Raw genomic sequence first — 19767 nt, forward strand, 5'->3', positions numbered from 1 at the left:
TTTGTTCTGCAAATATCTATTTTATTAATGATTTTATTAATGATTTCAGTTGCAACACTCATTGCCTCATTAAGGCCCGTAATTAGGGATTACTGAGGTCGAGGGGCACCAACAATATAAGGAAGGGGAGAGTACTCGTGTCCTGTTACATGTGACCTTTTATGCATATCATGGTGGCATATAAGAGGGGGTAGGGCGGGGGGTTCTGCACGAAGGGGCGCCCTCTGTACCCGGGGCCAGTCTCTGTACCCGGGCCGATCTCTTTGTCCGTTATTTTCACGTTTTTTGTAACGGCTTAAAAAAGGAAATATTGCCGGGTCGAAGGGCATGGGGGTGGGGGTGGGGGCGGGTGGTGGGGTAAAAGATATATGACATCACTCGAAATAACTGTATCGCTCGGTAAGCCTGATCTGAGGATCTGTCGTGATCATGACGTCATCATGAAATCGGATGTTGTCAATCTTCGGAGTTTTTTGTTACTCGGAAATGAAACGTGAAAATGAAGCTAATTTATGTGTGAGAGAGCTGTTCATACATTTAACTTAAATAGTGAGCATCGGTCAAATCAATAAAGATATAAAGATGAATATGCATTGCAGAAAACATTTACGTAAAAACTGCCTTAAGACAAGATTAATAGTCTTCGTCTTCGTCTTCGTCTTCGATACGGTGACACATCCGCAAAAAGGGACAATATCTCACCACACACACGTCAAGAGAGTAATTAATTAGATCTGACCCGAGTACTGATATAAGTGACAGGATTCACAGAACCACTGGAACTACTAATGAGGTCTGAAGGCAGACTATTCCAATCCCTAATTGTATTTGGAAAAAAAACTATACTTATAGCAATTTGTACTGGCATACAGCTGGCAGAAATGCATATCATGCATGTTCCGACTCAGAGGCTTTCTTAGGCAGTCAATAGGGATCTGAGCCTGACCATAGATGCCCTTAGCAAATAAGATGATTCTACTTTGTCTGCGCCTCTCTGCCAAGGGCACCAGGTTTAGGTCCCGTAATAGAGATGAGACAGAGCCAGGCTCTCTTGAATAATCTGAAGCGATGAAACGGGCTGCACGCCTCTGAATGTTTTCGAGGTTGTGCTGCAAGAAAGCTTGGTGGGGATCCCAGACAGAACTGGCATATTCCAATACTGGCAGGAGGAGACCTTTATATGCAGCCAATTTTGCATCCTTCGAACAGGGGGATAAGTTTCTACGAAGAACTCCCAATATCCTATTTCCTTTAATACACACATTTTGAATATGCTTTCCCCAGTTGAGATCTGAAGTGATATGAATACCCAGATATTTAACACAATCAACCTTAACCAAGTGAACCCCATTGAGCATGTAATTGAAAATTACAGGTTTCCTCTTTCTAGTAATGGTCATAATGTTACATTTCACCGGCTGGAAACTCATGCCCCAATCTTTAGCCCATTGCCCTAGTATATTTATATCTTCCTGAAGTTGATGACCATCACTGACATCATCGATAACCCGATAACAGACACAGTCATCAGCGAACAGTCGGACACCAGAAGAAACAGCATTACCAATATCATTTATGTAGGCCAGGAAGAGAATGGGTCCCAGAACTGACCCTTGCGGAACACCGGAAGTAACCTTAGAAGGATTAGACCTAGACCCATTGACAACAACCGACTGCTCTCTATCACTCAGAAAAGCATCCACCCAGCAGAGAACCTGATGTGAAACACCCATAGTGTACAGTTTAGATTTCAATAATTCGTGAGGAACAGTGTCAAAAGCCTTCTCAAAATCAAGGATGAAGACATCCACTTGCTTTCTTTGGTCAAGGGAGGAGGCCCATTCGTTGATGACAGAAACGAGCTGGGTCTCGCAGCTATGGTATTTCCTGAATGCATGCTGATTGGCAGACAAGATGTTATTATTCTGGAAATGCTCCATGATATTAGAACTGATTATGTGCTCCAAGAGCTTGCAGCAGATACTAGTAAGGGAAACAGGGCGATAATTACATGGCGAGGATACATCATTCTTCTTATATATGGGGCAGATGTTAGCAGTTCTCCAATCCCTAGGTAGGCTCCCATCAGTGATTGATTGCTGGAAAATATGGCTGATAGTTGGAGCAATATCAGTAGCCAATTCCTTAAGTACCCAAGGATGAATGTTATCTGGCCCCACAGCCTTTGAAGTTTTCAAACCCCGCAGCAGCTTCTCCACTCCAAAGGTGGAGACATGAATGTCATCCATCCTCACACACAAAGGACTTTGTAATGGGATTTCATCTGGGGTATTCCTAGTAAACACACTGGAGAACTGCTCATTGAAAGCTTCAGCTTTATCTATGTCACTGAACACTATTTTGTCCTTAGTCTGCAGTGGAGGGATGCAATGTTTATCCTTACGTTTACCATTTATGTATTTCCAAAAGGGCTTACAGTCAGTTTTGACATCCCCCAGGATGCCATTTACAAAATTTGTGTGTGAAGCTCTAATTTCTTTCTTTATTCTTGAGCGCATCTCCACCCATTTGTCATAGATATTGGTCTTTCTAGTTCTTTTGTACAGACTATGCAGTCTGTCGCGCCTTCTGATGAGTCTCTGAATGTGGGTGGACACCCATGGTAATGACTTCCTACCTGAAGACATCTTTGAAGGTATGTTTCTTTTGACATAGTACTGAATGTTACTGCTGAATCAGCACGTGATCATGGTTTCGCATCATGGAAGTGTGTTTCCATAGTGACGGCACTAAAATTGAGAATATTAATTTGTTTCAAAATGTCCATATTTTAGTTCTAGGCTATTTTAGGACTAAAGTAGATTTCATTATTACCGGCAATTATTTTTTTTCCACATTTCTACGGGAAAATATAAATAGATAACCATCACATCATTCATGACTATAAAAAGAACAGATATTCGAGCTTTGTTTTGTCTTTTAGTTTTATTTCCTTTTCAATTTCATTTGTGGAAATAAAGGATGAATATTTACGAGAACATATCTTTAAAGGTATTGCAAAGGAAATGAAACGTAGTGAAGCATAAAGAATATATTGCTGTATTTGACTTTTGATATCTAAGTACAATATTCAAGTTTATTAGGCAAGGAATTTTATTACGATTACAGATATATTAATGCATAGAAATTAAAAGACAAAAAATAGTTATTTGGTGAAAGAAGTGAAAGAAAGCTGAGTGTGGACTAATTAACCATTAAGAAACGTTGCCGTAAAGTTACATTAATGTATGGCATGGTTAAATAATGACACAAGACCTTGTAACGTAAAGAACGTCTTCCACATTTAAAAAAAATATAGTTATTTCTTACTAATTATCCTTGGTTAACCCGATGTTGTCGTAAATGCGTCGTTTCTTATTTTGTCTTTATTGTACGTTTCTCGCAACACCATGGTCTAACCCATAACAGAGCCTCTCTATATAAGGCTCTGACCCATAAGTGTCAAGGGTATAAATATATATATATATATATATATATATATATATATATATATATATATATATATATATATACATGCTAACACCACTTTATACTGGCCTCCCATATCCTGCTTCGAATCACTCGTACTGACAGTATGAACAAGTCTGAACCTTTTAAACTAATGGAAACAACATTGAAACTGCTTATACTATCAGTACAAGTGCTCTAAAGCATGCATGACATGAAAGTACACTTTATTCAAAATCCACCTAGATGATTTTTGGTTGCACAAACAAGGGCGTAGGAACCGGGGGGGGGGCTGGGGGCGCCAGCCCCCCAGTGAAAAATATGGGGGGGCGGAAGTATCGTTCCGCCCCCCCGCTCCGTAAGTCCGAAAACCCCTTTTTCATTTCCAAATGAGAAAAAAATCTCATTTGAAGCACCAAATTGCATCTAAGGCCAGGTGAAAATGCAAAATTCTTTACAAAATGGAGTAGGTGTTGAAGTATGCTATATTGCACCAAATTGCATCTGAGGCCACCTGGAAATGCAAAAAAATTCCAAAGGGGAGGGGGACACCCCCTCCCCTTTGACCCCTCCCCCAGGCCGGCCATCAGTCTTCAGCCCCCCCCCCACTCAAAAGTACCTTCCTACGCCACTGTGCACAAAGCTAGACTCAGCGTTCATCTTCCTAAATGTTGATATGGAAAACAAACAGAGTGAGACAGACAAACACATTTACATGATGACAATCATTAAAAACACGCTGGCAACTTCATTAATTAAAGAATGAGATTCAAGTTCATGGACAAAATTCAAGATGAGTGAACCCCTTCATTGCCGTCACAAATAACATATCTCAGGCTCCAACAGCTCACTCTTAATACAAAAAAAAATAAATTGATATAAGTATTCATAAATGTGAAAGTACTGGATGTTCAATCATCGATCCTCTGGAAACATCATCAGAACCGTGGCTGGGTAAAGTAGAGGTTAATGAACAGCGCATCTCAACACCTTTACGTCTCTTTTCAAGTTTCTATTCAAAATTTATTTCATAAGGTTGATATTCTGTCAGTCAGTCAGTCAGAGCTTTCACAGTTCATTCTTACTCATAGCAGGCATCCATAAAGTCTAAGCATAACAGAGGTGTTGATAGATAATACAGACACGTAGCTATGTAGGTCAAGGGTCATGACGCAGGCCATTAATGAATAGTTAAGTGATAAAACCGTAATATAAACATTGTACGCGAGTAACAGATGTATTATATATTAGTTCTGGTACTAAAGGCAAGGAATTACCGATAGGGTTGTCACCCTCTGCAATATATTCAGAGCGAATACATAAAGTATACCGTAACACAAAAGCATCAACACGCGAAGCAAATTAATCACGTGACAATGTTAAAGCAGCTGCATATGGTTGCGTTTGAAGTTTAATTTCTGTTACCATCAATACGTTTGCATAGAAGATAGCCTATATATTGGGCTAGTTGTTTTGGTTTTGTTGTAATGTTACAATATATTGCTCAATTATGTTGCTTTTAAAACCATCGTACGATATCAACACTTTATAGCTATAGACCTACCGCAATTTCTTAGCAGACGGTACAGCCCATACTTAGGTGGGTCCTATAGGTATAGCTCAAGTTTCAGTAGTGTCAATCGGGATAAAAGCAGAATGATCATATGGGAGTTATTTTCATACAATGCAAGACTTTCTCAACATCAAATCAAAATCAGTTGTTATTCTAGCCTTACTGACGCCCAGACCCCCTACACTGATAGTCCGTTTCAAAGAGCCAGGGGTCATACCCTCCTCTTTTTAAATTCTGAATCCACCCCTGTAGAGGGCAAATAAGTAAGCACTTGTAGTATTGATTTCTAGTCATTAGAAGGGGCACTTGGTCTTGCACACAAACATCTCAACAAGAAATAGCCTATTAATTAATATAATAGCCTAATAAGCGTTGGCGAGGTGAGGGGAAGGGGACGTAGTTTAATTTCGACGTATTTTGTCCATCTCCTATCGATGTCAAGAAAGAAAAGAGTACGCAAGATCAATCTTCATCAATAAACTTGCAAAAGAAGGCAAAGTCAATGAAGACATGCCACATATATGATGTCGTGGAACAGGTAACATAGCCCAGGTATTGATCTGCGGACGTTCACTGTAACCATAGTAACATACCGAATCACATGATGTATATGCACTTTCCCCCTTTGTCATACAAAATCTCAAGACGATAATCTAAGTCAAATAATGGTTCGTGTTTATCGAAGACAAAAGTGGAAAATATTACACCTGTGACTCCTAAATCAAAACCAAGCTGCAGTTATAGTCGCGTTGGAGATCATAATTCACATACAGGCCTGTATAAGTTACTGGGTATCTTGAATGCATGCATGACTCGGGTTTGATAAATTGGATTCCCACTGAATTTCATGACTTGGCAGTTATTTCTTCATTATTCGTTAGAGTCATAAGTGTAATAAACAAAATCTGTAAATAAACCCACTTTTTTGGGTAGTTTTGGTGGTCCCCAAACAATTAATAGTAAGCCCATTGTAAGTTATAAAATATACTGCGGTATACTCTTTCAATTTTCACCTACTTTGCAAAATTTCCGTCGTACGGCGGGATGCTAACTTTACTAACGTACACCAACAGGCATGTTGGTGTATTGTGAGGGCCAAGGGTGGTTATGGCTTTCAATGTAGGCCCAATGGTTTTTTCATTCATGGTGTGGGATGAAATATCTATGGGGCCTATAGTACCTTGTCATGGCGCCTTCGGTAATCTTGCGATACGAGTCTGAATATCAAACACGTACATGTGCAAAACACGTGTTCTAATCCTGTACGTATAAACAATATCACTTGTGGTGTACACCGATACTGCATACGAATAGTTGGAACCAACTTATTTCTGCCATGATTACTCACCCATGGATATAACTATTGTTTCAGTCTCTTACAGTTAAGTTATACAAAGTTATACAAGTCCTCTCTTATACCTTATCTGGCTTCATATTACACCCGATTGTGTTTCACAATATTCACATATATCAGCCCAGTCCTTCTCTCATTATAACTAATTATAACTCATTGAGACGTACAGAGAGTATTTTCTCCCTCTCTAGAAAAGAGAGAGGGGTCGTAGGGGAGGGGTTGGTAGCTTGTTATTAGTCACACTACAAATAACAGCTTCTAACCCGGTTCATATTCAAATTAGCAGGCAAAGCATATACATCTGCTGAATTTTGAAGATAAAAGCCGGATTTAGCCTGAAAGCATGTGTGTAGATGGTCAGATCTGGATGGTATATGAATAAACAATAAATCTCTTCAGCAAACCCTTCTTTCTGCATTTTAGCAAGTTAGAATGATGTTTTGGAACTGCTGGATAAAAATTACGAATTGATTTTCCCATTGGCTTTATACTTTCAACCTGTGTTTATGCATCGCTGTGTAATATGGCATCGCTACTTCAACACAGTACCGTATATCGTCCGGTAGTTCGTCAAGGTTTGGTGGCGGTTTGGCAGGTTGTTTGAACGCAGAGCTGTACGCAGCTTTGGTTATCCAACCATTAAGCCTGCACGCTACGATGGCTTCATAGGATGTCTTCCACGTTTTGATGACGTCATGTTGACCATCCCAACGTAAGTACCGCTCCTTAAAAGGAACACCGATCATTTGAAAATATTTGGGGAGTAAAATATCTGGATAAGTGGCCAACTCGTCTCCGTCTATGACCACGGGGTATCTACCAGTCTCTTCGATCACAAACTTCCACAATTTATAAGATTTTTTGTAAAGTTCGTCAGACGGGTAAACATCTACGTCATTGACTATGTTAAATGCCGCCCTCTCTACTTCCGTTACCTCGTTCATGAAAGCCTGTTTGTATGAAAGATACATGTTGCGTGGATCCCTGATGATGAAGGTATACTGGAATGCTTTTTTGGAGGGCAGAGAACGATAATGGCCGTCTATGGCGAAAGCTGAGTCCTTCACGAAGATCAAATCTTTGTCACGTTCGTCAGCCTCTAATTGACCTTTGACCCAGTCGTATCTGAAAGTGTATTGACAAAAGAAAGTTTGATGGTAATTTATACGTCATCAGTGTTGTACCCAAATACGCTAGAAAGTCAAATAATGGTCACTACATCAGTTTAAAGATTCTATAAACCTTTCTTTACCTGCCACGATCGAAGTATTTGCTAATCTCTTAGACATTTAATTGACTAATTGCGCCCCCTATATAGGATAATATAGATAAAAGGGCCCCCCTATATTTATAATAGATAAAGGGGCGTTACATTTTAACTGGGCACTAGAACCAGGGAGCTGCTAGAGTAGCAGCTCCCTGCTAGAACCAAAGCGAAGACAGGCGGTGAGGGGTGGGGAGAAAGAACAGTGAGTCATTACAGGTATAACGCCTCTTAACATTTCTAAGTGTTTAATGGCTGTAAGTTAATTTATAGAGACGAAGTTCTTTCAGAATAATTTGACCAAACCTTCTTACGCTAATCTTTTCAAATTGACTTTGACCCAAAAACAGATCATAAAATGTCGTTCGGATTAGTTTGTGAATCTTGTCACTATAACATTAAAATAGTACACACTGTATAGGCGACGAAGTTATATTTTCTCGGTATGTATATCTAACGGGGGAAGGGAGAAATGGGGGACCAAGATGTTAGCATACCGCATCTCCAAAAGAAACTAGTTCAAATTGTTCATGACATATAGACTATATACCGCTATATATGGACAAGCTGCAAAGAGAACAGAAACACCTCGCTTGGGTTCTATACCAGTATTAGCTAAATCACAATTTTAAGAGAGATAGAAGATAAATTCAGGGTGTTGATCTAACCAGGTTAATGCAACTCTAACTGTGAGAAGCATATTCCTGATCAACGGGTGATTCCTAATTTCTTATCCACACAATATTAACCTCTACAAAGAATTAAGGTTGAACTATTGTTTGGTTCTTGAAGTTAGTGGACATTATCATCCATTAGTTTCGGAAAGTTAACTTTAACAGCCCACGTTGTACTATGAGAAATCGGCCTATATAGCTCTGCAGGTGATTAAACTTAAAGTTCTACCCGGATAAAAATCCGATTCGATCCGATTCGAATCCGAATGGTAAGTTGCTTTTATATTATGTTTCTTGTCATTGTTTACTTAAAGGAGACAGTTTCAAGGGAGTATTTCCCCCTTGTATTTGTACAGTCGCTAGGAGGAGACATTTGTAAAGAACTTAACTGGTTGTAAACAAGAAAACGAATTGTTTACTTTTATTCGTTAAGGCCTATCTCCAACTGATGTGAATTCTCGTTATACCGCGATGAACAAGTATAAGGTTTATAAACTCCCTGGTATACCTATGGGTATGGAGCTATACAGCCTATTAACACCTGTATATACGGTAACCGCTAACGGCGATATGTATAGGCTGATATATATGTACTCGTGAATGTTTGAAGGTTATAGAGGGAGAGGACGGTTAGGCTGGGTTTACCCTGACGTAAAAAGGTAGATAAAGACCTAAAATGCGGAACCGAGGGTGAACCGTGACTATAAGGGGAGTGCGCGTAATGAATACGTTTAGCAAAACATAAATCAGACACATTATTTTATGCAACTTTGCCCACAGGTCTAGCTGCATCTGGTTTTCGGCATGAGTTGCAATATACCAACCCTCTTAGTTTCTATCCTCCCCTTAAAGCCCGCCCCTTCCCACATTACCCCCCCCCCCAACAAAGCAAGACTTGTAAGCAAGAGCCCAACGGGCACTATAGTTCCTTGCTTAAGTGGAATATTAAAGTGTATATGCATCGCGCAATATCATATTTATGCCCAAGTGTACCAGATATTTACCAACAACTTTCTTCCAAATTTGGATACAATCTGATTTAAGGTTGTAGAGTAATTTTATTTTAAAAATATTGGCCCCTCCAAAAATATTGGGCCCGATAAAATGTTGCGCTTAAGTGGTTCCAAAAAAAATTGGCCCAAACAAATAAATTTACCAAAAATTGGAACACCCAAAATGTGGGCCCAAATGGTCCGAAAAATATTGGGCTCCACAAAATCGGGCCCAAAGAATGTGTCCCAAAATGTATTTGAGGTGGAAATAAAATTTGGGCCCACCCGGCCCAAAAATGAGTCCGGAATTGTTTGGGGCCTAGAAGGTCCCAAATATTTAGGCTTACATGTAACATTTATTAACTGACAACTGTATACCAAGGGTGGTTACAATCCGACTAAAGGTTGCAGAGTTATTGCAATGTAAAGATTTGTTTACGTATGACCCCATAACCTCATTAATATTCTTAAAGTCAGCGCAAAAATCACCCAGTTGGGAAAATTTTTCAATACTGTAGTGTTATGTCCCGCTTCAGAGCACACGTATTGTCAGTACGAGCAGTATGAATATCATGTTCCTATCAGAATCAAGGTTAGGAACTGTTTGTACTGTCAATACCAGTGCTTTGAGAGCATGTTATTGGAGTACAGTTTAGAACTTTAGAGAGGTATTAGCATTAGGAAATTGTCCCAACTTGCTGCAACAGATGACAGGGCACACCTTGTCACTATAATACATCTACATAGTAAGTATGACACATATTAATCATACCGTTGTTGAGTTATCGTGGACCCAAGAAAGTGTCACAGACGCACACAAACACACACATACGAACACACACATGCCAACCTGACTACATAGGCTCCATTGCAAGGAACCAAAAATACCAGAACTGATTCATGACATAAGCCTATAGGTTATAAGTACAACCTTTACCCTGATCAAATATTTGGCCAAGTTAAATAATCTGGTCGAAGTCCCTATCCTCATACAATCACCAACTTTAAGAGTAATGAGGAATTGTTATACGGAAATTCAATGTTTGTGATACTTGAAAGTAGTGAATAATTAATATAAATAATAAATAAATAATATATTGATAACTGAAATAGTATATCTATCAGGAGTGCCATCCGTCTTTCAATTATAATATGGAAGGCAACTGGTTCCTATTAGCAGAGCCCTCATTGCCCCCCCCACCACCCCTCATGACGACACGCCACGAATCATAACACACCAGTGGGGCCGAGTGGTTCGGGGATGATAGGTCTATGTATACATAAATTTGAAAATGTGACCTAAGCGTCTCCCAGAATGCGTTCAAATATATTGATAAAATCCGGCTGTTATGCCCTAAACTTCGGAAAATTGTTGCAAGGACACTATATATGTGTCGTGACGTCCTGTACCATAAGCCAATACTGTCAAAACGAACACGTAACCAGGGAACTGCTACTCTAGAGTGTAGACAGTACCGGATTTACGGCGGGACCCACCGGGGCCCAGGCCCGCCCCCCCCCCACATTAAGGGGAAGCGTTTTCTGCCAAAATTTGTGTGCACGCTACGGGCCAACCTATAGTGGCGCTCCGCTTAGATAGTGGGCCTAATCGTGAAAGGGCCTCAAGCTATTTTGGCCCCGAGCCCACACAAGCTAAATCCGGCCCTGGCTCTAGAGTATACACCCCCTGACGTAACTATGAACAGGACATACATATATTACACAGAACAACAACTTACTGTACGACCAGGTGTGTGCTGCTACTATATGGCAGGTATGTAAACGTAGTCGATTATTACTCTTATGAAACATACATTGGAATAAATATTTTGGAAGTGTCAAAGAAAGGTTTTTTATGTCAACACATTTTCGCGGTTTCATCTGTACGTCTGCAACACATAAGGTTTTGAATTATATTGATAACGTGAGCATATGCGATAAAGTTACGTTCATCTTTATATCATATCATTAAGGAAATAGTATTAATATATAAACATAAACCAAGTTATCGCATTCCAGAACAAAGGTAACAGGAAGTCGACGGTGTTCAAAAAAAATTAATGTGCGATGCATAGGCCTATCAAGACAGACGAAGTCAAACCATGCAGAGCGCTTTGAAAGAAATTTACTGTCCTGAGTTAATCAAAGTTGAAAGATGCGATTGCCACTTAAAATAACAGTAAACAGAGTGACTCAGCCAAAACGTGACCTTTGACATTTGCATTGGGAAACATATATGCATAACAACAACAAGAGTTAGTCATATCGTGAGTGTGTATACACAAGTCATGTATTTCCATCATGGTTTGCATCCTAATATGGCTTTATTTGTATATCTGCAGAGGGCGTAAATAACATGTTAAAGTTGCAGGGCCAATTGTATGTTTTCTCAGGTGTATATAGGAGTTGGTGGAGAGGGGGGTGGTGGGGGAGGGGTGGGGTGATGATGAGTTAAATGATAACTGCAAAGGTTCCGATTCAACATAAGCAATAAAAAGAGAAAATTTCCTGGCATGGAAAGCCGTTCTTTGGTAACATATGACTCCTCCAGCAGGACCAAATTCCTAGACTGAGGAAATGGGAAATGATTTCAGTTTTTACATCTCGCCCCTGTCGCTTACCCTCACATCTCTGTGTTTTTTTTTTGCTATATTATTTTATTTAACTACTATTTATGTCGTCTTTAACTTGGAGCAAAATCCAGGGAGTTGCTCTCTGAGCTCCGAATAAGTGCTTAATTGCGTAATACCCCGCAACTCTTATATCTCAAAGTTTCACAAGAAATTGCACACTTAATTTAATAAGGTAATAACACACTAAACATGATCATTATATTGACGTACAATTAGGCTCATTATATAAACTGTACTAAATGAAAAGATTCATACATACCGAAATTGTCTCCAGTGGTGGGCCCTACCCTGCGGGGTTTCCTCCAGAATAGGTCGCATTCTCTCCAGGCCCTCATGAGCCTCCCTCTCCATCTGCTCACGGTCACTGTCTGGGTGTGTCAGCAGCTCGTTATGGTAACTGTACAGGTAAGGCTCATACCAAACCTGCACATTCTCTACGAAACTCATACACTTCACAAACACAGTGGAGCGAGACCTTGGAATGGACCAGAGGAATACCCTTCTGGGTCCATCCCGACGTGTACCTGGTTGAGGGCCCGAACCCGGCAGTGAGGAACCATCCGCTGGTTGGGTGGTGGTGGTAGTATTGGAAGGTGTCGATTGTATAAGTGATGTCATCATGAAGGATGACTCTCGTCAGAAGGTTAACTTCGGAATGATGAACAGTTTTTCTTGGTTATAACTCGTTCGACTCTTCAGTTGCTAAACGGTGACATTTGATAAAGCAGGTAGATGACGCACTACCGCCGGGACCCATACGGCTTAATCCGGAGTAATGAAAACAGTCGCTTGCTTTTCTTTTTTTTAATTAAAACGTCTCCAATGACGAGGCTTTATACACTCCACTCGAGGATTCTCTGATTTCGCGGTTTCATCTGTACGTCTGCAACAGACAAACACATTGGCAATCCATACGTTAGTAAACATGACGTAACCTGCAGGAGAACCGTTAGACGTCAACTGACTAGTGATAACGGAAGAAGTAGAATATCAAGGAGGTAAAAAGATGATAGTTGCCGTGCATACGTAACGACGCACATCTTGCCCGGATAAACAACAGTTTAAGACATTCCTTAAATAGTACGTACTCGGGTCCGGCTCTTATCCAAAGCCCCGGCTGATAAAGAAGTTTGTGTATCAGCGCTAACGGTGAAGATTGTTTTCCTAGTTGCTTCGACCTTTGAAAGCAATTCTATCTTTGTCAACCTGAGCTCTTACCATCATGCGTGTTTTGCTGGGTTTTTTTTTACAGCTTGAACGGTTATAATAGTTTCTACAGTGCTATTTGTTGGTGTTGCGTCATTATATGTGTAACCAAAACTGCTGACATCAGCGTGTGCTTCTATTACCTGCTGAGGCCAGGTCCCTGAATCAAACCGTCTTTCTCCTTGAATGCACTTCACTATTTAGTCCATAGTCGCAAGGACGTTGAATTAGCCGAGGGAGATGATGATATACTCTGAAAAGAAAACAACTCTCTCGTTTAGTATAGTATACAATGTACTGCACACAATATAAAGATCTGATCTTTTTTAGCAAGTTATCGTCTGGCAACCTGCAGGTGTAATATATTGCGTTGAGAATTAATTGGCTTCAACCGTGCTTACAGATATCCGGCACACCCTTTTAGAGGTGATCAGGTAACAGATATCACTACATGCAGAACTTCAGCTCTATACCGGAAACGTTACTGACCCAGAATGGGTTGGACATGTTATTGTTTAACGTTGCGCGTTTATAATTTAGATGTAGACGTGTTAATGTATCGTTATCAAGTAAAGTTGTGAATACGTGATAATGGATGGACGATCAGGCGGCCAATTTGTCATGCGTAACCCAGTGAGCTGAAGATGGCAGCTCACTGGTTCAAGATCCTCTGTAGCGGAACCTACCCCTTCCCAATTTTATCTTGCTAAAAATGATCAAAGTGTTTCAATAGTATATCCTATAGTGCACATGCACTTAATCAGGAGCATACACCAATTGGCGGTAAGATGTACCTTCGGTCTATCCCACTTCCCTCCCCCACTACCCCACCCCCATGCAGTCTCCTACCCGTACCTATCATGTTTCTAGAAAGCACGATTTTGTTGTATTTACCAATAATTTCCTGAATACGTTAAAGTATTTTTTAAGTAATTAATGCAACTTAGGTGACGAAATAGTACATAACACATTATATCTCAGTCTGCGCGAATATATCTTATCACAGCAATAAGAATAACAAAATCATTTACAAGGATTGTCTGGTGGCCCAAAGAAGTTACCTTAAAAAATGATAAATAATTTTCCAAACATGTTGTCAAAGTATGAGAACGCTAATGTTGCGTTTGACAGATAAGAGAAACGACTTTTTTAATCGTTAAAGGGTCTATACAATGAATCCGAAAGAAGCATCGCTTGATGGTACCTAAATGCCGTGTGCAAATCATCCCTATGGCAACAAGGCTCCATCGCGTCTAGAGCTTGTGTAAGTGCCTATACACACTGAAACTCGACTCCCAGTAGTGTAAACAATGTGCCTGTAACGTCAGTTAGGCCTTACAAGTTACATTCAGGTAGTCTTAGTTAGTGTCAGGATACATGGTAAAAGTATCTGTAATACTGTGAATATAGCCAAAGGCTTGGCCTGAATATCTGACATGGGCCTAGTCTAGTTGTATAGTCTAGACTATCATGAATTGCAGCCACCACGGTCGGCTATGGGTATTCATCGAAGCCTCGGAGTAGGATAGGAATATAGTACTACTAGGCTAGGCGGTTTCAGTTATTATCCGCACACAGTACTTTCCTCTGAAAAACCAACTCAAAGATATAAAATGATGCAGGCCACTAATTTGGATTAGGCGATACTCACTGACAGGTACAGTGTGCTGGAACAAAGGAACAGCGGAAACCAAGAATAGCTTGAAACTTGTCAAAATGAAACAGAAAACTGTTGAGTTATTCATATTAATTTGTGACAGGTATTACCAGCACGGTCTACGAACTTGAAAGAGGAACTAGTCCTAACTAGTAAGGTTGTTTACACCCAAACTAAGCTAGGGTTCATTGAGCATTCTGAATGAGTGAGCTGAATTGCGTACATAGTCATTGTGAATCATTCGATGTGAAAAATATGTTTGTTCTACACTTGAATACGGACCATGACAACCAATATTTCATCATGCCTCTTCGGAACCTAAGCTATCCTATTGAATCTAGTCTTGGAGCTTAATTCTATCCTGTTACAGTCAAATTCTATCTTCTCCATGCTCCTAAAGCAAGTTACATATACAGGTAGTATAGTTAGTGTCAGGACACATGGTAAAAGTATCTGTAATACCGTGAATATAGCTAAAGGCTTGGCCTGAATATCTGACATGGGCCTAGACTAGTTGTATTGTCTAGACGATCATGAATTGCAGCCAACACATTGGGCTAGGGTATTCATCGAAGCCTCGGAGTAGGATAGGAATGGTTCTACTAGGCTAGGCGGTTTCAGTTATTATCCGCACACAGTATACTTTCCGCTGAAAAAACCCAACTCAAAGATATAAAATGATGCAGGCCACTATTTTGGATTAGGCGATACTCACTGACAGGTACAGTTTGCTGGAACAAAGGAACAGCGGAAACCAAGAGCAACTTGAAACTTGTCAAAATGAAACAGAAAACTGTTGAGTTATTCATATTAATTTGTGACAGGTATTGCACGGTCTACGAACTTGAAAGAGGAACTAGGCCTAACTAGTAAGATTGTTTACACCCAAACTAAGCTAGGGTTCATTGAGCATTCTGAATGAGTGAGCTGAATTGCGTACATAGTCATTGTGAATCATTCGATCTGAAAAATATGTTTGTTCTACACGTGAATACGGACCATGACAACCAATATTTCATCATGCCTATTCCGAACCTAAGCTATTCTATTGATTCTAGTCTTGGAGCTAAATTATATCCTGTTACAGTCAAATTCTATCTTCTCCATGCTCCTAAATCATGTCAATGTGCCTAATCAGTTCAGTTAGCCATTCTGCTCCTCCAAAAACACCTGGTATTTTCCGCTTACAAAACGTTGTTTTCCGCTGACAAGCTGTGTCAGCGGAACTTGGAAGTACCGTGTGCGGAGAATAATGACACCCCTTCTACTAGGCTACTCCTAACTAACCTAATTTTGTGCAGCTATAGGGAATCAATTTATTTACAAAATGATACCTGTGGTCAAAAAGAGCTATTTTATTAGTGCAGTTAACATCGCTGTTATAGCCTTACATTTCTTCAAATGGCAATGAGACCTTATTTCGTCCATGGTATTTTGCGTCCTCCAAAAATCCACAAGAAGATAAATAAATTGATGTCGGCCTACTCATTATAATGTACGAACATCTGATAGGCCTTCCCAATATCACAGATCTATGACAGACAGCGTAAACTTTGTCATTCTTTATCACAGCTACGTTGAATATGTGGCGATAAAGTACTTGGCAGCCATCGATTTCAACTTTCACAGAAACCGTCCCAAAGAAAGATGGAGATGGGAATGATGAGTAAGTGTTTCTGTCTATGCCCTCATCATATGCTTATTTAATATGTGTAGTGAATGGCATTAGACGTACAAGCATTTCATTATGATACCTTTTAGGCACACTTCTGACTCACTTCACAACAGAATATTTACATTATTACCGCAGGTGCAATTGGTGGGTTGTGGATTCATTTATGTGTTAAACCAGAGGTTAAATGCATAACTGAAGTGAAACACTTTCAAGGTATTTACCTAGTACAGGAGCATACAGTTCTACACTCCTTTTGATGATTTCAATTGTTTTTAGTGAGTATTCCAGTGAAAACAATCAAGAATAATTGAGAGCAGCCTTAGAGCTTTATATGTAGATAATTGTTAAAATACCCTGTGTGTTGATTAATTGGAGGTGCACAAAGGAATATGCAAATCACCACCACCTGTTATGATATCTTTTCAGGGTCACGGTGAAGTACTCCAAAGCCACCAAACAATGGCATCCGGTACCTGTGAAAGAGCCCAAAACCTATCGATACATTCTGCATTTCGGGAGAACATCGTGAAAGTTCTGGTAATTAAGCTATGTTCATTCAAACAGGCTGGAAAAAACCCTACTTGATGAACCAAAACAAAGAGTGTCCACCGTCAATAAGCCAACAATGGAAGACTTACAGAGCCAATATAAGAGTGGGTTTACAGATAATCAATGGTTGTAGATTCTTAAGCCCATTTCCACATATATGTGATATGATTAATCAAACATTAAACAGCAGAAGTTAAAATTATTATTGGCAGTTAAAAAATTGAAGAATGTTTGACAAAACTCTTGACAAAAGAACATTCAAAACCGTACCATCATTTGCTATTATTTGATCCCATGCGTTATCACAGCTTGCATTAGACCAAATGTTATAGATGTTAGCTCCTTAATTCACAGGAGATAAAATACTGCAAGCAAATTCATCAAACATCATTATTAAATTCATGCCCATATAATTTAATCTCACCAACTTTAGTCACTAAAATGGTATAAGAACTACTGACATTGTGCGTACACATTTCTGGTGAAAGTGAGACACGTGAGGCAGTTTTTGTGGACATATCGGCGAGGTATGGATAGTTGCTTTGGAAGAAAAACCACCCCATTTTCCACAACTACCTATCCTATATTTGTCAAAGTTGTTCATGCATGACATTGGCCTACATATGTCAAAATAAACATGTCTAGCATTGTATTGTCTTTTTTCTTAAACAAATACCTGGTCCATTCCGTATATACCCTCAAAGAAAGTTATCTTATAATCCATGATATTTGTTTAACCTAAATGTTTCTTAATTTAAATATGATTTTCTAAAATATCCCAACTTTAAATCCTGTGTAGTGACAATCCTCTGATGGAAACCTGTTCCTTATGCACCAAACTGCTGCAGGATGGGATGACTACACGATTGTAACGTCCACTTCTGACGGCTTTCTCGTAAATAAAGGACCTATATGCAGTGTACCTGTAGGTACTATAACATGACCTGTGTCCCAGTATCAGTAGATAATATATTTGGACCATTGCCAGATTCAAAGCTTCAGGTCCGTTATTAATGACCGAAAATGTACGTTTGTTTAATGTATAGGAAGAAAACGTCTTGACATATGATCTGCTTGGTGCTCGAGTTATAAATGAATGTTATGAAGTTATTGCAACCCTAATCCCAAATATAAATTAGCATGTAAAACTAGCAAAACTATTGCAACCAGTATCATATTATTTAGCAATTATTGTCAGCCGATACTCATAGCTAGTACAGTAACTAGGCACCGTTCCTCATTATTACAGTTCGCAACTCTCTGTAGACTGTAAATGACCCCAATTCGCCATGAAGATAACCAAGAAAGCCCATGTTCGGGTATATCCGTAGACCTACTTATAGCAAAAAATTACTAGATACGACTTCATTTTTCAATCACGTATTAAAGAACTCGCACTCAATGATTGGATACAGCAACTATACTCTCCCACAACCGTGCATCAGTAATTACTAATTTGTGTTCGTAACATGTGTTACATGACATGAACAGTAGTTACTTACGAGTCATGAGCATCGGTTGTTTGTGTATACAATTAAGGTATCTGATGTGACACTGTTTTAATGAATACTTCAGAGGCAACCTATGTACAGTAATACTCTGAAATTAGACTTCATAAAATTCAGTATTTTTGTAAAATGATGTGATTGGCCACTGTATAAAATTGTCATAAATAATAGAAGGGAGTTACTTTTTGTATGGCTGATGTGATTAATTCGCTCACAAAGACTCACATTGGGTGTTGCCATATATATTCATTCTTCAAAGTTCACTAAATTATAAGATCACTTCTCCAAAATAAAACATGATTTATGATGTTGTTCGCAACATATGCCTACAAAAAATGTATGGCAAGTTTTTAATTCAATCACACCCTAATATCAGCCCGTCGTTATTGTAAAATGTTCACAAAATAAAGTAAATAAAGGGATTAGGGGCAGGCATTAAACCCAGTTCCCTCTCCCACAATGAATCCATCGCAAGGTTTCACAATAGAAAGAAAGTCTCAGTCAGATCTGGTCAGTCAAGCTCATTTCACTGTTCCTGCAGTAGGCTATACTCTGACAAAAAGAGATGGTAGGAAAAACTGTACCAATTATAATGGCCGGACTGGTTGCCGGGGTAATTGGTAAGCACCCCCAGCCTTGGCCCCTGAATCATCAATTTGAAACTAAAAAATTAAAAATTTTGAACCACTTGTCAGATCTCCTTTGTTTCTTTTGCACCTTTGTGTTTCTGATATTTTTCCATTTTGTAGCTAATATGGGCCTACCCCGTCCCCACCAACCCCTATCCCTCAACCCCCATCTTAATCATCTGCTACTGTGTCACACTTTTGTCAAAAGCAGAATTATTGTTGATCTTTGGAGGGGAAGGCATGTCCCAACAAAATATGTCCCACCAAGGTGAAGAATATTACACCCATACATATGTCATATTGAATTACCACTATGCATTACATCAGTGAAAAATAACTAACATTATAAATTAGCATCACAACCTTCGCACTTGGCCGACCCGGAAATTTATGAATTTGTTTGCCCACAGTGCAGAGGGGAACCTTCAATGTGTGAAAAAAATTACCTACATGTCCAACACTACAAATTATAACAGGTCATTCCAAATAGTACATATTAAGACTCCCTTGGCGTTCTCCAATAACATAAACATCTAGGCCTATACAGCATTCCAAAGTCATTCTACTATGGTTGAGGTGAAACAG

The 19767-nt window shown here is 39.4% G+C and overlaps 1 protein-coding gene and 1 long non-coding RNA gene across 3 annotated transcripts; one reads left to right on the forward strand and one right to left on the reverse strand.

Annotated features, from left to right (window-relative positions):
• Positions 1–3486: 3486 nt before the first annotated feature.
• Positions 3487–15688, reverse strand: LOC139971508 (uncharacterized). 2 transcript variants are annotated; one of them, XM_071978058.1, is made up of 3 exons: positions 15537–15688; positions 12218–13417; positions 3487–7520 (listed from the first exon to the last, which is right to left on the reverse strand). In XM_071978058.1, exons 2-3 carry the CDS (start codon positions 12577–12579, stop codon positions 6881–6883), a joined length of 1002 nt encoding a protein of 333 aa, XP_071834159.1. In that variant the 5' UTR covers positions 12580–13417; positions 15537–15688; the 3' UTR covers positions 3487–6880. The 2 variants fall into 2 exon arrangements, with proteins under 2 accessions (XP_071834159.1, XP_071834157.1); XM_071978056.1 differs by lacking the exon at positions 15537–15688 and adding an exon at positions 14816–14985.
• On the forward strand, positions 7538–19189 carry LOC139971509 (uncharacterized). Its single transcript, XR_011794399.1, has 3 exons — positions 7538–8602; positions 16394–16487; positions 16923–19189. It is a non-coding gene; the product is annotated as an uncharacterized lncRNA (long non-coding RNA).
• Positions 19190–19767: the final 578 nt, after the last annotated feature.

The sequence above is a fragment of the Apostichopus japonicus genome, chromosome 8 (assembly GCF_037975245.1).
Source record: "Apostichopus japonicus isolate 1M-3 chromosome 8, ASM3797524v1, whole genome shotgun sequence".
NCBI lineage: Eukaryota > Metazoa > Echinodermata > Holothuroidea > Aspidochirotida > Stichopodidae > Apostichopus > Apostichopus japonicus.